At 31.0% G+C, this 18,623-nt stretch overlaps 2 protein-coding genes across 6 annotated transcripts in view; both read right to left on the bottom strand.

The window, feature by feature from the left end:
* LOC106792462 overlaps positions 1–18,623 on the bottom strand; it is a 58,669-nt gene that overhangs the window by 21,325 nt on the left and 18,721 nt on the right. For 3 of the 5 annotated variants that reach the window (XM_014758889.1, XM_014758890.1, XM_014758891.1), the window contains exons 5-16: positions 15,489–15,745; positions 13,932–14,156; positions 12,990–13,241; positions 12,145–12,423; positions 11,882–12,013; positions 11,675–11,788; positions 11,446–11,544; positions 11,264–11,356; positions 10,797–10,990; positions 10,407–10,696; positions 10,131–10,310; positions 9,686–9,742 (exon numbers count right to left, since the gene is read on the bottom strand). In XM_014758889.1, the coding sequence (XP_014614375.1) occupies positions 9,686–9,742; positions 10,131–10,310; positions 10,407–10,696; positions 10,797–10,990; positions 11,264–11,356; positions 11,446–11,544; positions 11,675–11,788; positions 11,882–12,013; positions 12,145–12,423; positions 12,990–13,241; positions 13,932–14,156; positions 15,489–15,745 (2,172 nt within the window). The remainder of the gene's footprint in view (positions 1–9,685; positions 9,743–10,130; positions 10,311–10,406; positions 10,697–10,796; positions 10,991–11,263; positions 11,357–11,445; positions 11,545–11,674; positions 11,789–11,881; positions 12,014–12,144; positions 12,424–12,989; positions 13,242–13,931; positions 14,157–15,488; positions 15,746–18,623) is intronic. The other 2 variants (XM_014758892.1, XM_014758893.1) reach the window with 2 other exon arrangements.
* LOC106792464 lies at positions 2,424–6,748 on the bottom strand. Its single transcript, XM_014758894.1, has 2 exons — positions 4,523–6,748; positions 2,424–3,273 (listed from the first exon to the last, which is right to left on the bottom strand). Exons 1-2 carry the CDS (start codon positions 4,701–4,703, stop codon positions 2,807–2,809), a joined length of 648 nt encoding a protein of 215 aa, XP_014614380.1. The 5' UTR covers positions 4,704–6,748; the 3' UTR covers positions 2,424–2,806.

Here is an 18,623-nt window from a genome sequence, read left to right as displayed (position 1 = left end):
TTATCTACAACTTTTGTTTGAAACTTTTTTCGATTAAATGCCTAGATTCTAAGATACGGCCATTTTTACCCTTTTTCTCGTTACAGCCACATCGTATTGCAAAAAARTTAGCACCATTYGATTCAGCGMCGTCGAATTACCTTTGTATYAAACTGTCGAGAACTTCTACCTGAAAGTTTTTCCTTCACCTCTTATTGACTGGGCTATATTGTGCTATTAAATGTATGTGGGTTGATAATATTTCATGTGTTCGCGTAAAAAAATAAAATAAATGATTTATTTTCCTCTAACGATAAATTTAAAAACACGTTAGCATACATACATATACACGTAACTTACCCCGCACGCATATACGTGTTAATAATATTTCCAGGAGATAGCATAGATGCCTGAGGTGATTTTTGATGGAATTTGATTGTGTGTGTATATATATGCGTGCGATAACCCCAAGTAAAAATCCTACAATCAAATTACAGTCTCGAATAATTCACGCTCGAGTTACATCTACGTGTAGTAGTAACTCTCGTTCGGTATCTAAATTCGATCGATAAATTTTCCTTTGGGATATTCGACAAAAAAAAAACAAAAAAAAAATCAAGGATGGATAAATGAATAAATGATTCTATCTAAATTGTGTGTGTGTGTGTGTATTATTATCTCGTCGTCATTATGCGCTCGAATTATCCAAAACTACGTCGAAAACTTGGAGCTTTTACGTTGCCAGACTGTCGTAATTTGATGTGAATACGTTTTAACGGGAAAAATTGATGAATGTATGTATCTGGTGGGAAGTAACAGAAATACGTGGGAACTCAGGGGTCTATTCCTCCGATCTATTATAAACTTCGTATGCATCTATTATAAACCACGTATGTATGTACCTATAAACCGTGCAAGTATGAATATATATATATATATATATATACAACACACATGATATCTTCATTTACGTTATAAAATATGTACATATGGTTAGAATGAATTTATGCAATGGCAAGCAATTTTTCATTACGTTTATTCATTAACATCGATAATGCACAGTTGAATTGAACCTGAGTATTGAAATGTACATTCCGAACATAAACAAAATATAAAAAGAAGAAAAAACAATTCGTTTTATTGAACCATTAAGAAAATCCCTATGTTAAAATTAAATGGAATTCGTAAAATCGAATGGTAGTGAGGAGGAGTTTTGAACAAAAAAAGCTTATCGATATTCGATACAACAATGTAATGATTTTTTTCTGTATATATTTGGGAATATTTTTGTGTCTGCTAAAATTATTTGAAATTGTTCGGTGTGTACGATCTACAAGAAGAGACATGATTCAATGCTAGCTAGGTCTTACTGATAAGTGCATATACTTAATGACCTCGAATACGAAACAATTATTGTCCGGTCGTTGGCGATTATATCGTATGATGCGTAGTTTTAAAAGGAAAAAAAGAAAAAACCGAAATGAACGAACGAACATAGTAATAAATAATCGACAAAATAGCGATATTCATTTTAGCATTTGAAAATAAATTTAAACGGAATAATACGGTCAATTTTTTGAACGTGTTTGAATTATTATCAAAAATAGGAGCAAACATGAATTCGTTTCTTTACTTGTGTATCTGATTCCTTAGGGTATTGAACCGAGTTAATTTATATCACATAGTGAACCTTTCCTATATTTTATCAATCTATATATGAAATATATAATAAAAGAAAATAAAATATTCCTCCTCTTTGTTCAAATCATTGATTTTATTTAATAATCTCAACAGAACGAATAAATATATCCACGAATATGTTTGAAGTATTTAATTAAAAAAAAAAGAAGAAAAATCTAAAGAAGAAAAATTGTATGGATCATCGATTCGTATTCCAACGATAAACTTTCAATGCACATTCGAAATAAATATTGGCTCGGTCAACGAGAGTAATGTTGCTGGAATTTTTTTTTATACACATAGGTAAGCTAAAATATTCTAGACGCGATTATAAAAATAAATTATTTTCTTTTTCGAGAGATTTTGTTAGATTTGAAAAAATAGTTCCTAGTATCTCGCGTATAGTTTTTTTTTATTAAAAATGTACAAATTAATTTATAAAAAGAATTTAGAAAAATATTGTAATTTATTTTTTATAATCAATTTATTAAATTTTCTCTTTCAGCCTATAGAAAAAAATTGTAATAGCAGACCTATACTATAGATAAATAAATAAATGAATCGAATTAGTCGTGAACTGTGTCGAAGCAATCACTAAACAACGATTCCATATAATCGCATCTTTTGTTCACCGCACGATTCATAGTAATAGGATCCAAACGGGTTTTAATTTACGTCAGCCTATCAAATTAAACAGTATTTCACGTAATTACGACACCACGTTTCCGGTGATACTTACTTAGTTAATTTTATGAGGCGACATTTTTTAATTATTATTATTATTATTATTATTATTATTATTATTATTAACCCTTCGCACTCCGACTATTGCTAGCAAACACTGTGTTCGCTTTTAATCATTCTAATAAAAATAAATAAATTATGTGGTAATGCCTTTTTAGCTCGAAAATTATCTGTACACGGTGCGCACGATGTTCCTATAAAAGTATTTCATTAAAATAAATAATTATCATTAATTTAGTGAAAAAAAAAAAAAAAAACTATTACTACGAGAAAAAAAATTTGCAGAGTATAAATGATTAATTATTATAAATTTTGATCATCCTTAAATTGTTAATAACTATACATTATCATTCATTGTTACCCTTTAAAAACCCCGATGGATTTTGTTCGCATGTTTAATACTTCACCAACCTTGATTATAGTTTATCTCTTGTGTAATTCTCCTGTTATCCAATTTTTGATCAACATCTTTGCAATCTGCATAATTCTCGTTATCGTTGTCATTGTTGGCAAGAACATCTACGAAATTGTTATGATGATCATTTCGATTATGATGTTGACGTTGATCCTTCACAGTATCATTATTCTTTTGAAACTTGCACAGTTTTGATTTATCGCAAGTAGCAGGCACATCCAAACGATCCAGATGCACGATTAATGCTGTCTCTAAGATCCCATTTGGTCCACGAATTTTTCTAACAGCTGCCAAAGTCTCCCAAACTTTACCAGCGATCGAATATTTGCTGCTGCTGCTACTACTACTACTTTTTTTTGTACTCTTAACCACGTTCTTCGTCTTTGTTTTCACCTTTTTTGAAACTTTGTCTCTGCTTACCACCTTCTCCAATACTGCTGGCGTACCTAATGTTGCTTGAATTTTCAAAACGTTTTTATTTCACTTTTTCTTTTCAATTATTTTATCTTCGAGTGATTTCGGAAAAGCTCCAAGTAGAAACAAGTGAGAACGTTTATAATAATTACGTAAATTATTTTGCTTGATTTTTTTTTTTTGAATGTAATGATGGATCTTGCACGAATAAAAATTTTATGAGAAAATTATGAGAAAATAGTCTATAAATTATATACTTTTTTTCTGAGATATTTGGGTAATGAATTAATTGAAGAATTATATTTCTTTAGTAATTTACAAATTGAAGGAATAACATTTAACACAAAATATATTGTTTAATATCAGGAAAAACTAATACCGAGATCATAATCATCAGTGTGATCACGTGTGATCACGTGTGATCACGTGTGATAAGTATTACAATATTGTCGATAGGTTAATTTCAATATATCTCGATGGACAGATAATTATTTCAATCTTAAAATAAATGTGATAAAGTCACACAACACGTGGTACAATTTAAATATAATATAAATATACTCGAGAGAATTTTTCCCGTATGAAAAGTTATTTTTAAAAAATCATCATCACAGTCATTCATGATAATACATAGTAACCGTTATCTTCTCCGTTCGAGCTTTTCCTTTGAACTTCTTTTTTATCCGATAAAAAAGCCTTGTAGAAGAAAAAGTTTCATGAGTCACGATCGATTAGAGAATATCACGTTTCGTTTTTAAAACATCGTTAACACGATTTTCGATAATCTAAATGATCGAAGAAAGTAAACGAAAGGTCGAGAAAACACCACTAATATCTCAGTCGGATTCGATATTCCGCTGGAATTTCTATCGCCATTTTTATCTTCGCGCAACATGTCGGGCATGTTTGATCTTGTAACGATCGTTTACACTTCGTTATAAACGTTTCAAAATTATTATCTTCCTTTTCATTTACTTCGAATTTTTAATCGATCACTGTATGAGAAATATATTACTATGGGGACACGAAAAAAATACAACAAGAAAATGAAATAAATCGCACACTCGGTAAAGAAATACAATAATTGATATTGAAATTGAAAAAGTTGAAAAGAAGCTCGAAAGAAAATTGTAAACGTTCTCACAGTTTCTACGAGGAGACGAAAGTTGTCAAGCTTTTCCGAGATTTCGCTCGACGAATGTGTGTGTATATAATATACGTATGTACATTCTCTCTCTCTCTCTCTCTCTTTTTTTTTCGTTGGAAGCGTCGCGACGCGTCTATCTTTACCGTCGTTCTTGAATTTCCGGTGGAATCTGTTTCTGCATCGTTCAGAGGATAGCTTGAGGTTGCCGAAGCCGGTGATCAAGGGAGAAGAAAGATGAGCACTGGAAGGGGGATAAGGGTTGTTGGAAGAACCCATAGCTTCCCCCCCCTCTAGGGATTCGCTCAACTGTTGCACTTCGACCATGTGGAGAAGATCGAGCCCTCGTAGAAAATGACAACCGTTTTCTATAGGGTGTACTTGTTGTTCCTTTTTCCTATCTCTTCTCTTTGTATATACACAAGAAGACTCGTTGTTCTTTGAAAAAGCACATACACGATGCGTCTTCCACCGATTTGATAGGAGATCCGATTCTATCCCCTGTTCCTCTTCTTCTCGAGAGAACGGCAGCCGAGCAGACACTAATTTCCCTCGTCGAATACCGTTCTCTCTTTTCCTACCCGTCGACAACACAGTGTGCTACTACTCCTCTTGGTTTCCGGTTCAACCCCACCAACAACCGAATAAGTTTCCTTCGTGTCGCGTGGACTACATACATTCATATACAATACATTCATATCCTTATCTAACTATATGTATGCGTCCTATGTATATTTAATACATTGATGTATCTATCTGTGTGTGTAGATAATAATACAATGATACCTATATCTTTCTATGTAAGTATATATTGGTATATAATGTATGCGCGTGTAAATATTCTTTATTTATCCTTTGCAATATGTATTTAGTATGATGATGTATGTATAAATATATAATTTGCGTTATATTTATATCTCTCTCTTTATTGTATTATGCATATGTGTGTAAGTTCAACCATATCTCTCTTTTTGAATTGAAAAGGAGAGAGATAGAGACAATTTTTGTTCCCTTCCTTCCTTCCTTCCTTCCTTCCTTCCTTTTAATAATTTTTTCGTCGTTCTATTACAATTGGTGCGTCCATGTTGTTCAAAATGTGTTATCATACCCCAAGTTCTGAATAGATTGCAACGAAGCATTTTGATAAAAACGCCTACGTTCTATCACTATCCTCTTCTCTTTTTCTTCTCAATCTTCTTCCCTCTCTCAATCATGCCTCCTCTTCTTGCTTGTTATCCTCGTTATTCTTATTATTGTTTTCCATGGATACTTTTTACTTGAGAGTAACTTATATGAATGAGAGAGAGAGAAAACAATTTATACGATTTATTTTTTATTTCTTTCAATTTCTTTCTCAATATTTCACGATCCCATAATCGCAATTTAAATTCATGTTTATCACGATATTCGTAATACAATATTTGTTATGCTCGAGAGACCTGTACTAAGATTTGATTATTTATTAACATTGATAAACTTTCGTAAAGCATTATAATTAAAAGCGTGTATAAATTTATCGAATTTATCGAACTACCTATTATAATTTAGTATACTAATTGTAAGATAAATGTGTGAAAGAGACTAAGTTTTATATTACAGTGTTTTGCAAACTTAATATACGGTTGAGTAGTTCGCGTACATTTTTTTAATGTGTGTTCACTGAACTCTTCAAGATAAGTTTCTAGAGATATATTGATTATATTATAATATCGAATTTTTTAACCTTGAAATTTACATATGTACCCATAATAATGTGTGTGTCTTTCTTAAATCATATATCTCTTGTTTCGAAATATTTAAAGGATTACATTTGTGCACTAAATGAATTCCATACAATGTTCAAATAACAAATATTACCAAATTCAAATTGATATTGAAATAAAAATTAATTTAATATTTTGTGAATTTTAATACCGATTAAACTGAATTTAATTTTATATAAAATGTATTTATGATGAAATTATATACGAATTGAAATAAAGCAGTCTAACGAAATAGATAAATAAGTTAGAATTTCTCGTAATGCGAGACTGTACTATTCCCCCCTTTAATAATTATTAATCATTTCAAAACATTGATTAGTGCGATAAAACGAACGAACTCAATGAGTTCATAAAATGCGCAACAAAGATTATTATGCTACGTTTATTCGTATTCTCGAAGTCTTAAGTTATTCGAAGAAGTATAGATTTCTATATATAACTAAATATTATTTATAAAATTTGCAAACATTTCCTTTAATTCTTGTTTCTATTTTTTTTTTTTAAATACATACCGATATATTTATATCAAGACTTTTAACATTGTCTGAAACATACTAAATTGTTCAAACTAAACTGTGAACTTTGTTTATTATGTCGGTAATAATTCACGCTAATATAATGATTTATGCGGGGAATTAAAAGAATAGAATTTAAATTAAAAAAGAAAAAAAAAAAAAAAAAAAAAAAAAAAAGGAAAAAAGGGAATGCCCAAGAAAATGTAAAAACGATTAATAAATCATGGGTATTTTACGAGTCAAAAGTCTTCGAAAGATTTCTCAAGTTAAAAATAAAATCGCATTCCTTTGTAACATTGCCAACAATTTTAATTCCATTCGAAAATTACTCTTCTAAGTACAGGGTGGCCCAAAAAAAGCGAATCCTAAGTAATATTACAAATCAATTAGCCTCTTTTTGACATTTTGCTAAAAGCTAACTTTTATTATCTTCGTTTATAAAAGTAGAAGTATTCTATAAAAAAAAAAAAAAAAAGAAAAAAAAATGATAAAATAAATACAATCTGAAAAGGAAAAGTTGCGTAAAAAGTTTCAAAAAAAAGACAAGCGATTATCTCGAATTAGGGCATTTTTTTGGACGTGAACTCTGTGCGATAACCAAACGCATGTCCCCCCCCCCCTTATGGGTTAAAAACTAACAAAAATCTAAAACGCGAAATAATAAATATTATATGTAGAGCATCTAATGAAAATAAAATTCAGATTAAAACGATTTTATCCTGATGATTCGGCGTGTGAAACAATAAGTGTTTTCCTCTTTCGATTGATATTATTTATTAATTTATTTATTTATTAATATTTGAACGCGTACCACACCTAATTCTAATGAGATTCAAGATAAGACGATTCTATCCTCGTTCGGCCATTCGTTATGAAAAAGCTTCGCTTATGACGATGACTAATGCGAACTGCAGAGGACGTACCACTCCCTCTTGGATTGCGTACAGATTTAATGGCACTCGTATATGCATCTGGTTTCCAAAATTGCATAACGCTATGTGATGGTTGTTACTCACGAGAGTCGAGAGACATCCGGTTACAATTCGTTCTTAAATAATTCCAAGTTTTGCCAGGACGAGAACCGAAAATACGTGACAAAATTTACATATGTTTCAATTTTTTCTCATTTATTCTTCTTTTTTTTTTTTTTTTCCTCGTGAAATTATTTTCATGCTTTTGGTTCTATGAATACCATTACAAAATTTCATCTACACATTCGCGGATACGAAAAAAATATTATCAAAACTCGAGTTAGAAGAAGCATCCGCTTTCACGATACGTTTTACACGCATAAAGCAAAATTGATTTTATGAATTACACGCGATAAGACGTTTCCGTGGCACGTTTTGATATCGTATATATTAAAATCGTACTCATTATGGTATAAATTTATAACATATAGTACAAAGACATTAATTAAAACTTTTTTTTAAATGCTCTAAATTATATGCTATAAAATCATACTTGTGTGGTATAAATTACAGTATATATAATACGCAAAGTTAGTTATCGAAAAATTGTCTAAAAGATCCTACTTCACTTGAAAAAATGAATCCTATCATAAATTTGTACAGACGATTATGATAAGTCAAATATAACGAATGTCCCATTTTTGTTTTCTTATTATTTAATTATCGTCACTACTATGTTCGTTTATTTTCAATAATATAACGGAACCTGAATTAGCAAGAAGAAAAAATATTAGTCAGAAAATGTTAGATCTCTTCCTTCCTTCTTTCCTCCTTCCTATAGAATTAATATTCACGTTAAGGGCTTACCTTGTATTGTATTCGCTTATGGGACGCCACTTCGAATTGTGGACACCGGATAACGCATGGTTGGTATAAACGACGGACAACGCGACGCTCGACAATATTAAATTTATTAAATTAAGACCCACCACTTAAATGTCGTCACTGCAAGACGCGGCAAAAAACAATGGCTCTTTTCCCTTTAATGAATTACAAGCTCTACAATTACTCGCATTATGAGTGACGCGCTTACTATTCATGTTTTATAACCGAGTCGTATAGATACTATAGTTTAGTATAATTAGAAGTATTTTCTTTTTTTTCTTTTCTTTCACCAATCATATTAGATATATGTACCGTTAATTATGACAAAGGGCCAAGTTAATAAATGGATAAAATTTATTTTATATATAATATAAATAATTATAATATAAAATAAATCATTTGTTTAATTTTTTCACTTGCACACTAGCTCACTTACATAATTAGATATATGTTGAAACATACGTACTCACCTTTTTTGAGGGACACATTTTAATATCACAATTTACATATAAAATGTTTGATCTTAAGAACGCGATGGAATTTCGTTAAAAGGATGCCAGAAAATAAAATGAATAAAAATAAACGCATTATTTCTATTTTAGGTTTTCCAACAACTAGACATATAATCAACTAAATAAAGGTTGCGTGGAGCCTTTTTTTTTTTTTTTTTAAATATCCTTTTAGTATGGTTGCCTCATGCGAAGGACTATATACGCGTGCATTTATTTAAACATTCCAAAAGAACAATCCAGACACGGCAGCGACTCTAATACGAAATTTTGTTCCCTATGTCTAAACATTGATTTAGAATAAATTTATACATTTCCCTTTTCCTTATTTCTTAATGATCATGCATTCATCTTTGCAGACATATTATCAAAAATATCCAAGCTATCGTTGCAATCTCTTGCGCTTGGTCTAAAATTGTTGCTCGACAAGACACTGAGTCTTACACGATACAATTAACATAACGCCAACAAATCTAAAATCTCCCTATAAAACACTTATAAATCTATTATAAGCAATAAATGTTTATTATATTGTTAGAAAAGAACGTGTTACTGCGATTATTAACCGCGTAACACGTAAGATTGTTTAGTACAACAATATATAAAAATGAAATATATACAATTAGGGAATAATTAAATCTCTGCCATAGGAGACACGTTCAATAAAAATGAATAGTGTAATTGTTTTGCAAAAATATTCATCGACAAGCAAAAGATCAAACTTACCATTTTCACCATCCGTTAATGCCCCCGCATCTTCTTCGCCCCTTTTGATTCTGTCAACTGTAACGTCAACGAAAATAATTAATCGTTAAATAAATATTTTACTACAATTAAGAAATATAATATACTAATCAAAACAATGAAAAAACCTATTATAGTATCTTCGTCAATATCACACATCATATTTTATAATTATTAATGTGTATGATAAAAAACGAGGAGTATAATATAATTAATCAATTTAGTTTCTCGGGTCACTTAATTTTTTTTCCCTGTCATTCACTTGATTGTTATTACAAAACCAGTTGACACTAGTAATCTTCTTATTATTTCGTGCATATAATATGAAAATTTGAAGTACATGAGCTCAATTCGTTTACATTCATTTACTTTTGCATAACATTTATGTTTCAATATCTATTTTCACATATTACAAAGTAATACTTACTGTGTGACATATGATTCTGAGAATGGTGATGATGATGAGACGATGGTGGTTTCCTTTCCGGTCGAATGCGTTCCATTAATTTACTTATACGATCATTGCCTCTATCTTTCCTGACTATTGGACCGAGACAGTTTTCTTCTACTACACGAACACATTGTCGATGAATGCTTAGGGAACAATCTATACGAATGAAAAATAATTTATTTTAATATACATTATGTTTTTTTTTATTAATTTCGTTATATCTAATTAATAATTGTTTAATTTTATACGTACCACTACAGAGATATCCTTGAGGACCTATACCACCAATAATTAATTGGCAATGGTTGCAATAAGTTATTGTAAAATACTGATGCGCTACAAAGCGATGTCCTCTAATTGTCATTTTCCTAGTCTTTCCCGTAAGTAATCTAGCTTTAATATTTGATTTATCTTTAGCTACAAAAGTAGGTACTCGGTCAAGAGACACCGGTCGTACTTGAAAAATTTTTGTTAATATTGTAGCCAAACCAGCTGCTGTTGTAAATTGTCGAAGATCTACATTTTCCTTTTCTATATCTTCGCTGAAATATAAGAATATCATTTTATTTATTATACATTTTCTATTTAAATTATAAATATTTTATTATTAATGATATTTTTTATATATTTATATATATATACAGATAAGGCTCCATTTTAGGCAAAAGATATGTTTCTATAATCTTCGTTTCTTTCGCTTTGTCAGATACACTTTCATCCAGCTGGGGATCACTTGGGCCAAACAATGTACCCAAACCTGCAGTCCTTTTCTGTTGAAAGTCTGCAAGTTGCTCATTGAGCTCCTCTTTAGCTCGATTACGTGCCTTCCAAAATATCTGTTTAATTGCCAATAAAAAAATTGCTTTAAAAGAACTGAAGAAATACATATAGTGAGTCAAAGAAGTATTCCTACCCCTGCTGTCAATTTAAAACAATCAATATTTTCGTGTAATACAATATTTCAAAATTCTTACACACAGAAATTTGGAATTTTTGCATTATAAATGCATAAATAAATATCAATTATTTAAAATTTACAATAAGGGCGAGTATGAATACTCCTGTGTAATTCACTGTATGTAACAATATCTTAATCAAAATATACCTACTTTACGTAGAATTTCTTCTTTATCAGATTCTTTTAAGAGAACATCATCTATTTCATGTGCAACGTTTTCATCTACGTTATGTAGATGGAGAGGCTAAACATAAAATAATTAAATGTTAATTTCAATTATGTAAATAATATAATGGATTAAGAAAATATTCAAGTAATAGATTTTTTACTTACTGCACCAGGTACTAAAAAACTAGAATGAATTTCGTACGCCCACTTTCTCATTTCTTTGGCGTTTCCTTCCTTATACAAATCCGTTACTAAGTAGAACAACTGTATAAAAAAAAAAAAAAAAAAAAAGAAAGAAAAAAACAATGAAATTATATATTTTGTATATATTAAATGTGTGTTAATTATATATATTTAATATTTTACAATTTGTGATATAATACACTTTACCTACCAGACTGGAAGGATCACTGTTTGATAAAACGTAATTAATAAATACAGCAAGATGCGCATGATGTTCCCACAGCCTTGACAATGATTTGAATGGGCCGTGGTCTTCCAATTGACCCTAAATCAATGTTTGATATAATTAATTATTTATACATTATACAAAACAAAATTATGTTATCAAAGAAAGTATCTATGAAAGAAAGATACTTACGACTTCTTGATCGCTCATATCATCGTCTTCCATTGACATGATTGGTTGTTGTAACATTGGTAAGCCAGGAATGCTTTCATTGAGGAGTGTCTGTCGTAGTGGAGAAACAATCACGTAACTATCGTATGAGCTCTTCAAAAATAAAACATAAAAACTCGATAAATCATATACAAAAAGAAATAAAAGAAAAATAATGAGAAAAAAAATTACATGCATGATATTGTTATACGAGTAAAACCGATGTAACAAAATGTCAAACTTACATCATTTAAAGAAGAAGAGGTATCATTTCCTGGACTAGGTGTTGGATATGGTGGAGGCGGAGTTCCTGGAGGTGTAATATGAGGTAAATCTTCTACTTCAACATTGCTGTGTCTCGAATGTCTTGTAGGTGAAAGATCGCAAGCGGATTCGGATGCTATTAAACGTCTGCTTGCCTCTGCAGGGGAGATCATCGAGACTCCCAATTGTTCTGGACTTGATTTTGTCCTTTGATGTTTATTTAGCGAATTTGACGAACCTAAATTTGAACCCTGCGAAAACTGCAAATAAACAATTATTTAGTTCATTGAATCATGGAAAGTTATTATCACACATTTATATGCAATACAACGAACAGTAATATATAAAAACAACAATTATATAAAAAGACACTTTAAAAACCTATTATGAATGCATAAGTATTAAAAAAATGATTAGCATGAGAGAGTGAGAGTGAGAGAGAGAGAGAGAGAGAGAGAGAGAGAGAGTATGTGTGTGTGTGTGTAAATATTATAGTAAATTATTAATACGAAGAAGCATTTGCTAAATGTATAATCTAACGATATAGCATATTATTAGACAAATACATTCTCCTATAGATATTTAACATCGCAATATAATGTAAATATTTGTTTTGCAATTATGATAACAGTATAATTTCAATTATAAAATAATTCAGGAAAAATAAAATAAAAGAAAGTTATGAAATTATATATATATAAAAAAAAAAAGAAAAATGTCTAAGTGTATCCAAATGTATAAATATATAAAAATTAGATTGTGAGTAGAATAGCATGCACAATATTATAAGATACATATGTGATCAGTGGATGATAAGATTACTTACAGAGTTAGGTATGCCATGACTGGTGGTTGAGGGCGTTAAATGAGTCAGCAGATGTCGTTCCACCTCCATTTGGACTGTATTTTGTGTATTTATTGCAGGTGACGGTCTAGGAGGCAAAGGTGGTGGAGAAAGACTTTGCATGGATAAGGATTTACGAGAAGGTAGAGGTGGTGGGACATCACCACCACTACTACTGCTCGAAGGTGGATAATAGTCCGGGGTACACGCGGTGTTTGTTACCAATGAGCAAAGCTGTAAGACACAACAAAAGCATTTGTTAGATTAAGTTAGCAAAAGCTTTAAAACGCCCTTTCATCGGTTGGAACACCTTTGACAACCAGGCTATCGATAACTGTAATTCTATTTTTATAAAAAAAAAAAATGTTCTGTACATTGAACAAAAAATAGTTTAGAGTTTACGAGAGGGTATTGTTGTTTTGTATAATTAAAGAGCTTATTGTTTTGGCCCATATTATTATTAGTTAATATTAAAAAAGATAATAGAATGAAAACAACAATAGCATGAACTGAAACTATGAAAATTTAATGAATAGTATAACTGATGATTTAAAAAAAAACTATATCGACAAAAATTTAAAAATCATGTAATAAAATTGTCTTATATAATTAATAATTTTATATTGTATAATCTAAAAAAATATTTGAAATAAAATTCCAACAAAACGATATAAAAATTAATCTAAAGTGTTAATGGTATAAGCATAAAAAAAATATGCAATAATAAAAACAATAAAGCAACATCATATAAAACTTTGAAAACGCAAAATATGTTTGGATTAAAACACTGGTGATCATTAAAAGGATGAACGAGCATTAAAATCTTATAAAACGACGAGCACAAAAAAAAGAAAAAAAAAAAGAAAAAAAAGAAGGAAAAGAAGTAAAGGAAAAAAGAAAAAATGATTCAATATGAGCTCTTACCTGCTCGTTGTTGGTAATTGCGGAAAGTCGATCCTGCAAGGTGCGAACTCTTCTTTCGGCCCCTGCTAAATCCGATTGTAATGTTGCAACATTGTTGACATTGTAGCCACAGGCTCCAGCTTTGGCTATTTCACTACGAAGTTTATCGACGTAACTTCGTTCTTTCTCCAACATCAGCTGGAATGTGTGAACGCGTTGGGTCTCCAACTGTCGTTTTTTCTCTAACTACGAAGCGTAACGAAAAACAAACAATTAATATTAATCGAAATTCACAACTACCGAACTAATTAAAAAAAAAAAAAAATAATTATATAATAATATAATATAATAGATATAATATATTAATGGGATAAGTATTAAAAAAAAATGCTAATATAAAAACAGAGCAACAATGTATATACATAAATTTGAAAACAAAATATTTTTGTATATATCATTTACTGTTTTATATTATTATTATTATTATTATTATTATTATTATTATTATTATTATTATTATTATTATTATTTCCAAATTTGGTTTAGTAAAATTACAGATAAAAATAAGCCCGCAAATAACATTTTGACGGAGTCTAAAGGAGAACTGTCCATCACAACCGTAGTGCGACTGATAATAAACTACGTAACTGCGAACTCTCGAATAAGTTTGTATATTCGGGAATATGCTGCTTTCAGAAGTTGGTAGGAGAAGTTTGGCAGGATAAAGAGGGGAAGAAGAAACAAACTATAGGACGTGTAGGAAACTACACGTCTGTCTAAAAGGAGTTCTAATAAGATAAGTCGGAACAATAAACTATCTGGAAACAGTCACGATAATAATAACACAACAATGATGACTACGAGAGATAATAATATTATCGAAACATTTTGTGGAGACAATTTTTAAACACAATAAACAATAGAGAAACAATACATAATTATGAAATCTCTCGATAAGAGAAAATAAATATTAAATGTAATCATGATTATATAAAGTAACTTTATACAGATAAACGATTTACGAACATTACAAATCAGCAGTTAAAAATAATATTTACCAATAATCTATCAATATTTTCGATTAGTTACGATCAGATATAAATAAAAGAAAAAACCTTTTAAAATTTTTGTAACATTTAAACACATATATAAAAAGACCTATAATCTTCGCGTTAATAATTGATTATACAGATTTATCTAACATATTTGTCTGTCCCGTCCATGAGACGAATGTCTACAAGGTTAGTATCTAAAACGAACCTTACGTAACTTTATTTCCTTAACATCCACCCAATGGATTACAAATGTTAAATATAAATCTGTTGACAAAAGTTTGAAGCATTTGAAAAATCAAACAATCAATCAATTTCGAAATACGACTAGGGGTAAACGAGGAAAGCTTTCTTTGCATTTTGACTAGCGCGGTGGGCGGCTGAGTCACGTGACAAAATGGCGGCAGCGTTCGATCAGAGTACGCGGCAATAATTGAATAATAAAAGGAAAGAGAAAAGAGGAAAGAAGGAGGGATATAGAAAAGTAGGCTATTGAAAAAAGGAAAGAAAAAATAATGGAACTCACATCGACCGGTTGCGGTCCGGTGATAAGGGAGTTGCAGGGTGCACCACCATTACCACCCCCCATTGGAACGGTCGATGCCCTATAAAGGGAAGTCGCCGCTTGGGAGGGTGATAGCATCGCCGTACCAGACGGCAAAACCGAAGACCGTTGATGTTGTTGACCGGCCGGATAACCGATCTGTAAGCCTGTACCCATTCCTGTCGAACTACCAGCACCGAGTGGCTTCTGCTGCACCGTCAATGCCACCTGCGTTGAGGCTGCAACAAAGGTTCAAGGTCGAGGATTAGTCATTGGATATTTTCGCATGGCTTTGTGATCCGACTATGCTTTCTGCTCTCTTCCTCTTTCTCTTTCTCTTTCTCTTTCTCTTTCTCTTTCCCTTTCTCATCACCATCACCATCTCCATCTCCATCACCATCGCCATCTCCATCCCCATCTCCATTTCCATCTTCACCCCCACTTTCAACTCCACCTTCACCTTTTCTCTACTCTCTTTACTCTACTCTCAAACTAGATTATCCTTATCTAACGTTAAAATCAAATATTATTTTGGCCATTTTCTCTACCACTTCATAGAAATGAACCGAGTGGAGCAGGGATCATAAGAATGGTGTAATTGTAATCTTGGGCATTTACTATTTAAAAATGCATTTAAAAGTAAGAAATTAAGTATATTTTTGACGAATAACTATTTTGTATTAGTTTGTATAATAAATCGTAAGATCGAAAATTAATAGACACAACATTTTTTTGAATTTTTTTTAATAGAATATTGAAAATTTAGCATGTGCGTCCTACTGCGTTTAAATCGATTAGTTGTAAAATTCGGTGAACTCTCAAAACGCGAACGTCATTCAAGCAAATGTTAGGAGTCGTATTCGCGAAACTCTTCTTAACTGTTAAACGTAAATATTTAGGCTGGCATATATATTACCGATCTCTTTGAGATCGTTAGTTAGTTCATTTGTATATGCATATATATTTATGCGCGTGTGTGTGTGTGTTTGTAATGAGTATGAAGAGGACTTAATAACCTAGAGAACGATGTAATGTAGAATCGTGGGTGAGTATCATCCTCCTCATGGTCATCATCAACGACATCAGTAATACGCAATTTATTATTCTTTCCTTCTCTGTGAATGCAGTGTATGTATATGTAGTATGTGAGTCTATAAATGAGAATGAAAAAGAAAAAGAAAGAGATAGATGAGCAACGAAAGAAACTACGAAAGAAACGACTATTGGAATCGGTCAATAAATAATTTACATAAAATTTTCAATATTAAAAATACTAGGATCATTTGCTTGGATATATTAAATACACACAATTTGTAATATAAAATAAAATAATAATATCATTTATATTGAAACATATAAGATAATAACATTTTTATAATACAAAAAATACAATTAGTATAAATTAATATAAATTCTGATATTATTGATCAATTTAATATTTAGTTTGTCACCTATTTTCATTTTTTTTTTTCTTTGAGAAAAATGATATCGTAATATATATTTCTTGGTTTTAGAAATAGTTTTCGTATCTTCCATTAGTCAATCTTTAGTCGAACCGACTATTTATTGTAATACGGTATATTCTATGTTCATCCATTTTTCAATTGAAGAGGGAAGGGGTAGGATGGCGTATGGGATACGCACAACGATTGAGCTTTAGCATGTTCCTCGGGTAAAGAAAATAATCGTAATGCCACGAAATCGTAAGTTCGATCTCAAACGCAGTCTGCACAGAACGCACGTACTCACTCACTCATCCACGGTATGGAGGGACACGAAAATATTTGCATGCACGTCTACCGAGGCTGGTGCATGAGTCACGTGTATACCACCACCGCAGCACACCATGGTATTACCGAACATTCAGACTTTCGAAAGAACGGAACGCAACCTTGTTTTCGAGTTTTAGTCACGGCCAATAATTAAACAAATATAACAAATAATAATGATAATAATAGGATATTTAAAAATTAAACAAAATTAATATATATTAAACATTTTTTTCTTTGTCGTATTTGAATAGATTTATTAAATGATTTGAAATCATAGACAGTTATATAAGTTTTCTCTCTCCAAGTTTCGTGAGTCATCGTCAATGCTATTTCTCTCTCACTCTCTTTCTTTCTTTCTTTCTTATTCTCTCTCATTCTCTTTCGCAAAGTATAACTAGATAAAAGATGACTAGGATTCTACAGCTTGATCGAGACCAGCTGTTTTACTTATGATCGTACGCAACACTAGTCTCCTCCTAAACAACAACCATAATATATCCGAATAAGATACGAGAAATTATGGAATAACTTGTGAATCGTCGATTACGTAAAAGCGAAGAGTTATGGTAACCCGTACAATTTATTTTTCACGACAACAACAACAAAATTACTACAATGACTATGATTATGCTATCCAAGTCCATGAGAATCTACTTCCTAATTTGTACTCTCCCAAATCGTATTTCTTGAATAACGCGAGCTTTTTCTTCCCTCTTCCTCTCTTTCACACAGCAATTACATTTCAACATAACGTCCTTTAAATTGTAACGCTTAACGATGTATATGTTACCGTCAAAACCGAAAATCAGTCATTGTTAGAAATTCCTCGGCATTACTATGAATGCAAAGAGCCTTCAGACGAAGTCGGAAATTGAAAAATTCTTCCAGTTTTTCCTAGGCATCGAACATAATACTTGAATATTCTATAGAATATCAAATAACTATTTAAACAACGTTGAAAAGAATACATTCTCGGGCACAGACACACACAGCCATATGCAACCCCTCCCCCCCAAAAACTTTCCAAAGAAATATCAGAGACTGCAATGCTAAAAATTGTGCATCTTTGTAATTTCTTGGAAAAGTTTTGGTGAATTTTTTTTATACTAAAAGTGAATAGATTTTAATGAAAGTAATATTAAATTAAAGTACACTCTTTTGTCTATGCGTAGAATACCATATCGAGTTATAAATCAATCTGAAAAAGTTCATAAAATGACAAAGAATGCGATACTGTAAATTGTGCATCTTTGCAATTTCTTTGAAAGAACAAATTTCTCTCTCTCTCTCTCTCTCTCTCTCTCTCTCTCTTTCCCTTTCTTTTTTACAGTACAACCAAATTTTG

The sequence above is a fragment of the Polistes canadensis genome, unplaced genomic scaffold, assembly GCF_001313835.1.
Source record: "Polistes canadensis isolate GaletaPanama2010 unplaced genomic scaffold, ASM131383v1 scaffold_438, whole genome shotgun sequence".
Taxonomy (NCBI): Eukaryota; Metazoa; Arthropoda; class Insecta; order Hymenoptera; family Vespidae; genus Polistes; species Polistes canadensis.
Note: the sequence above shows the minus strand (reverse complement) of the source record. Positions and strands in the feature narration are given on the sequence as shown.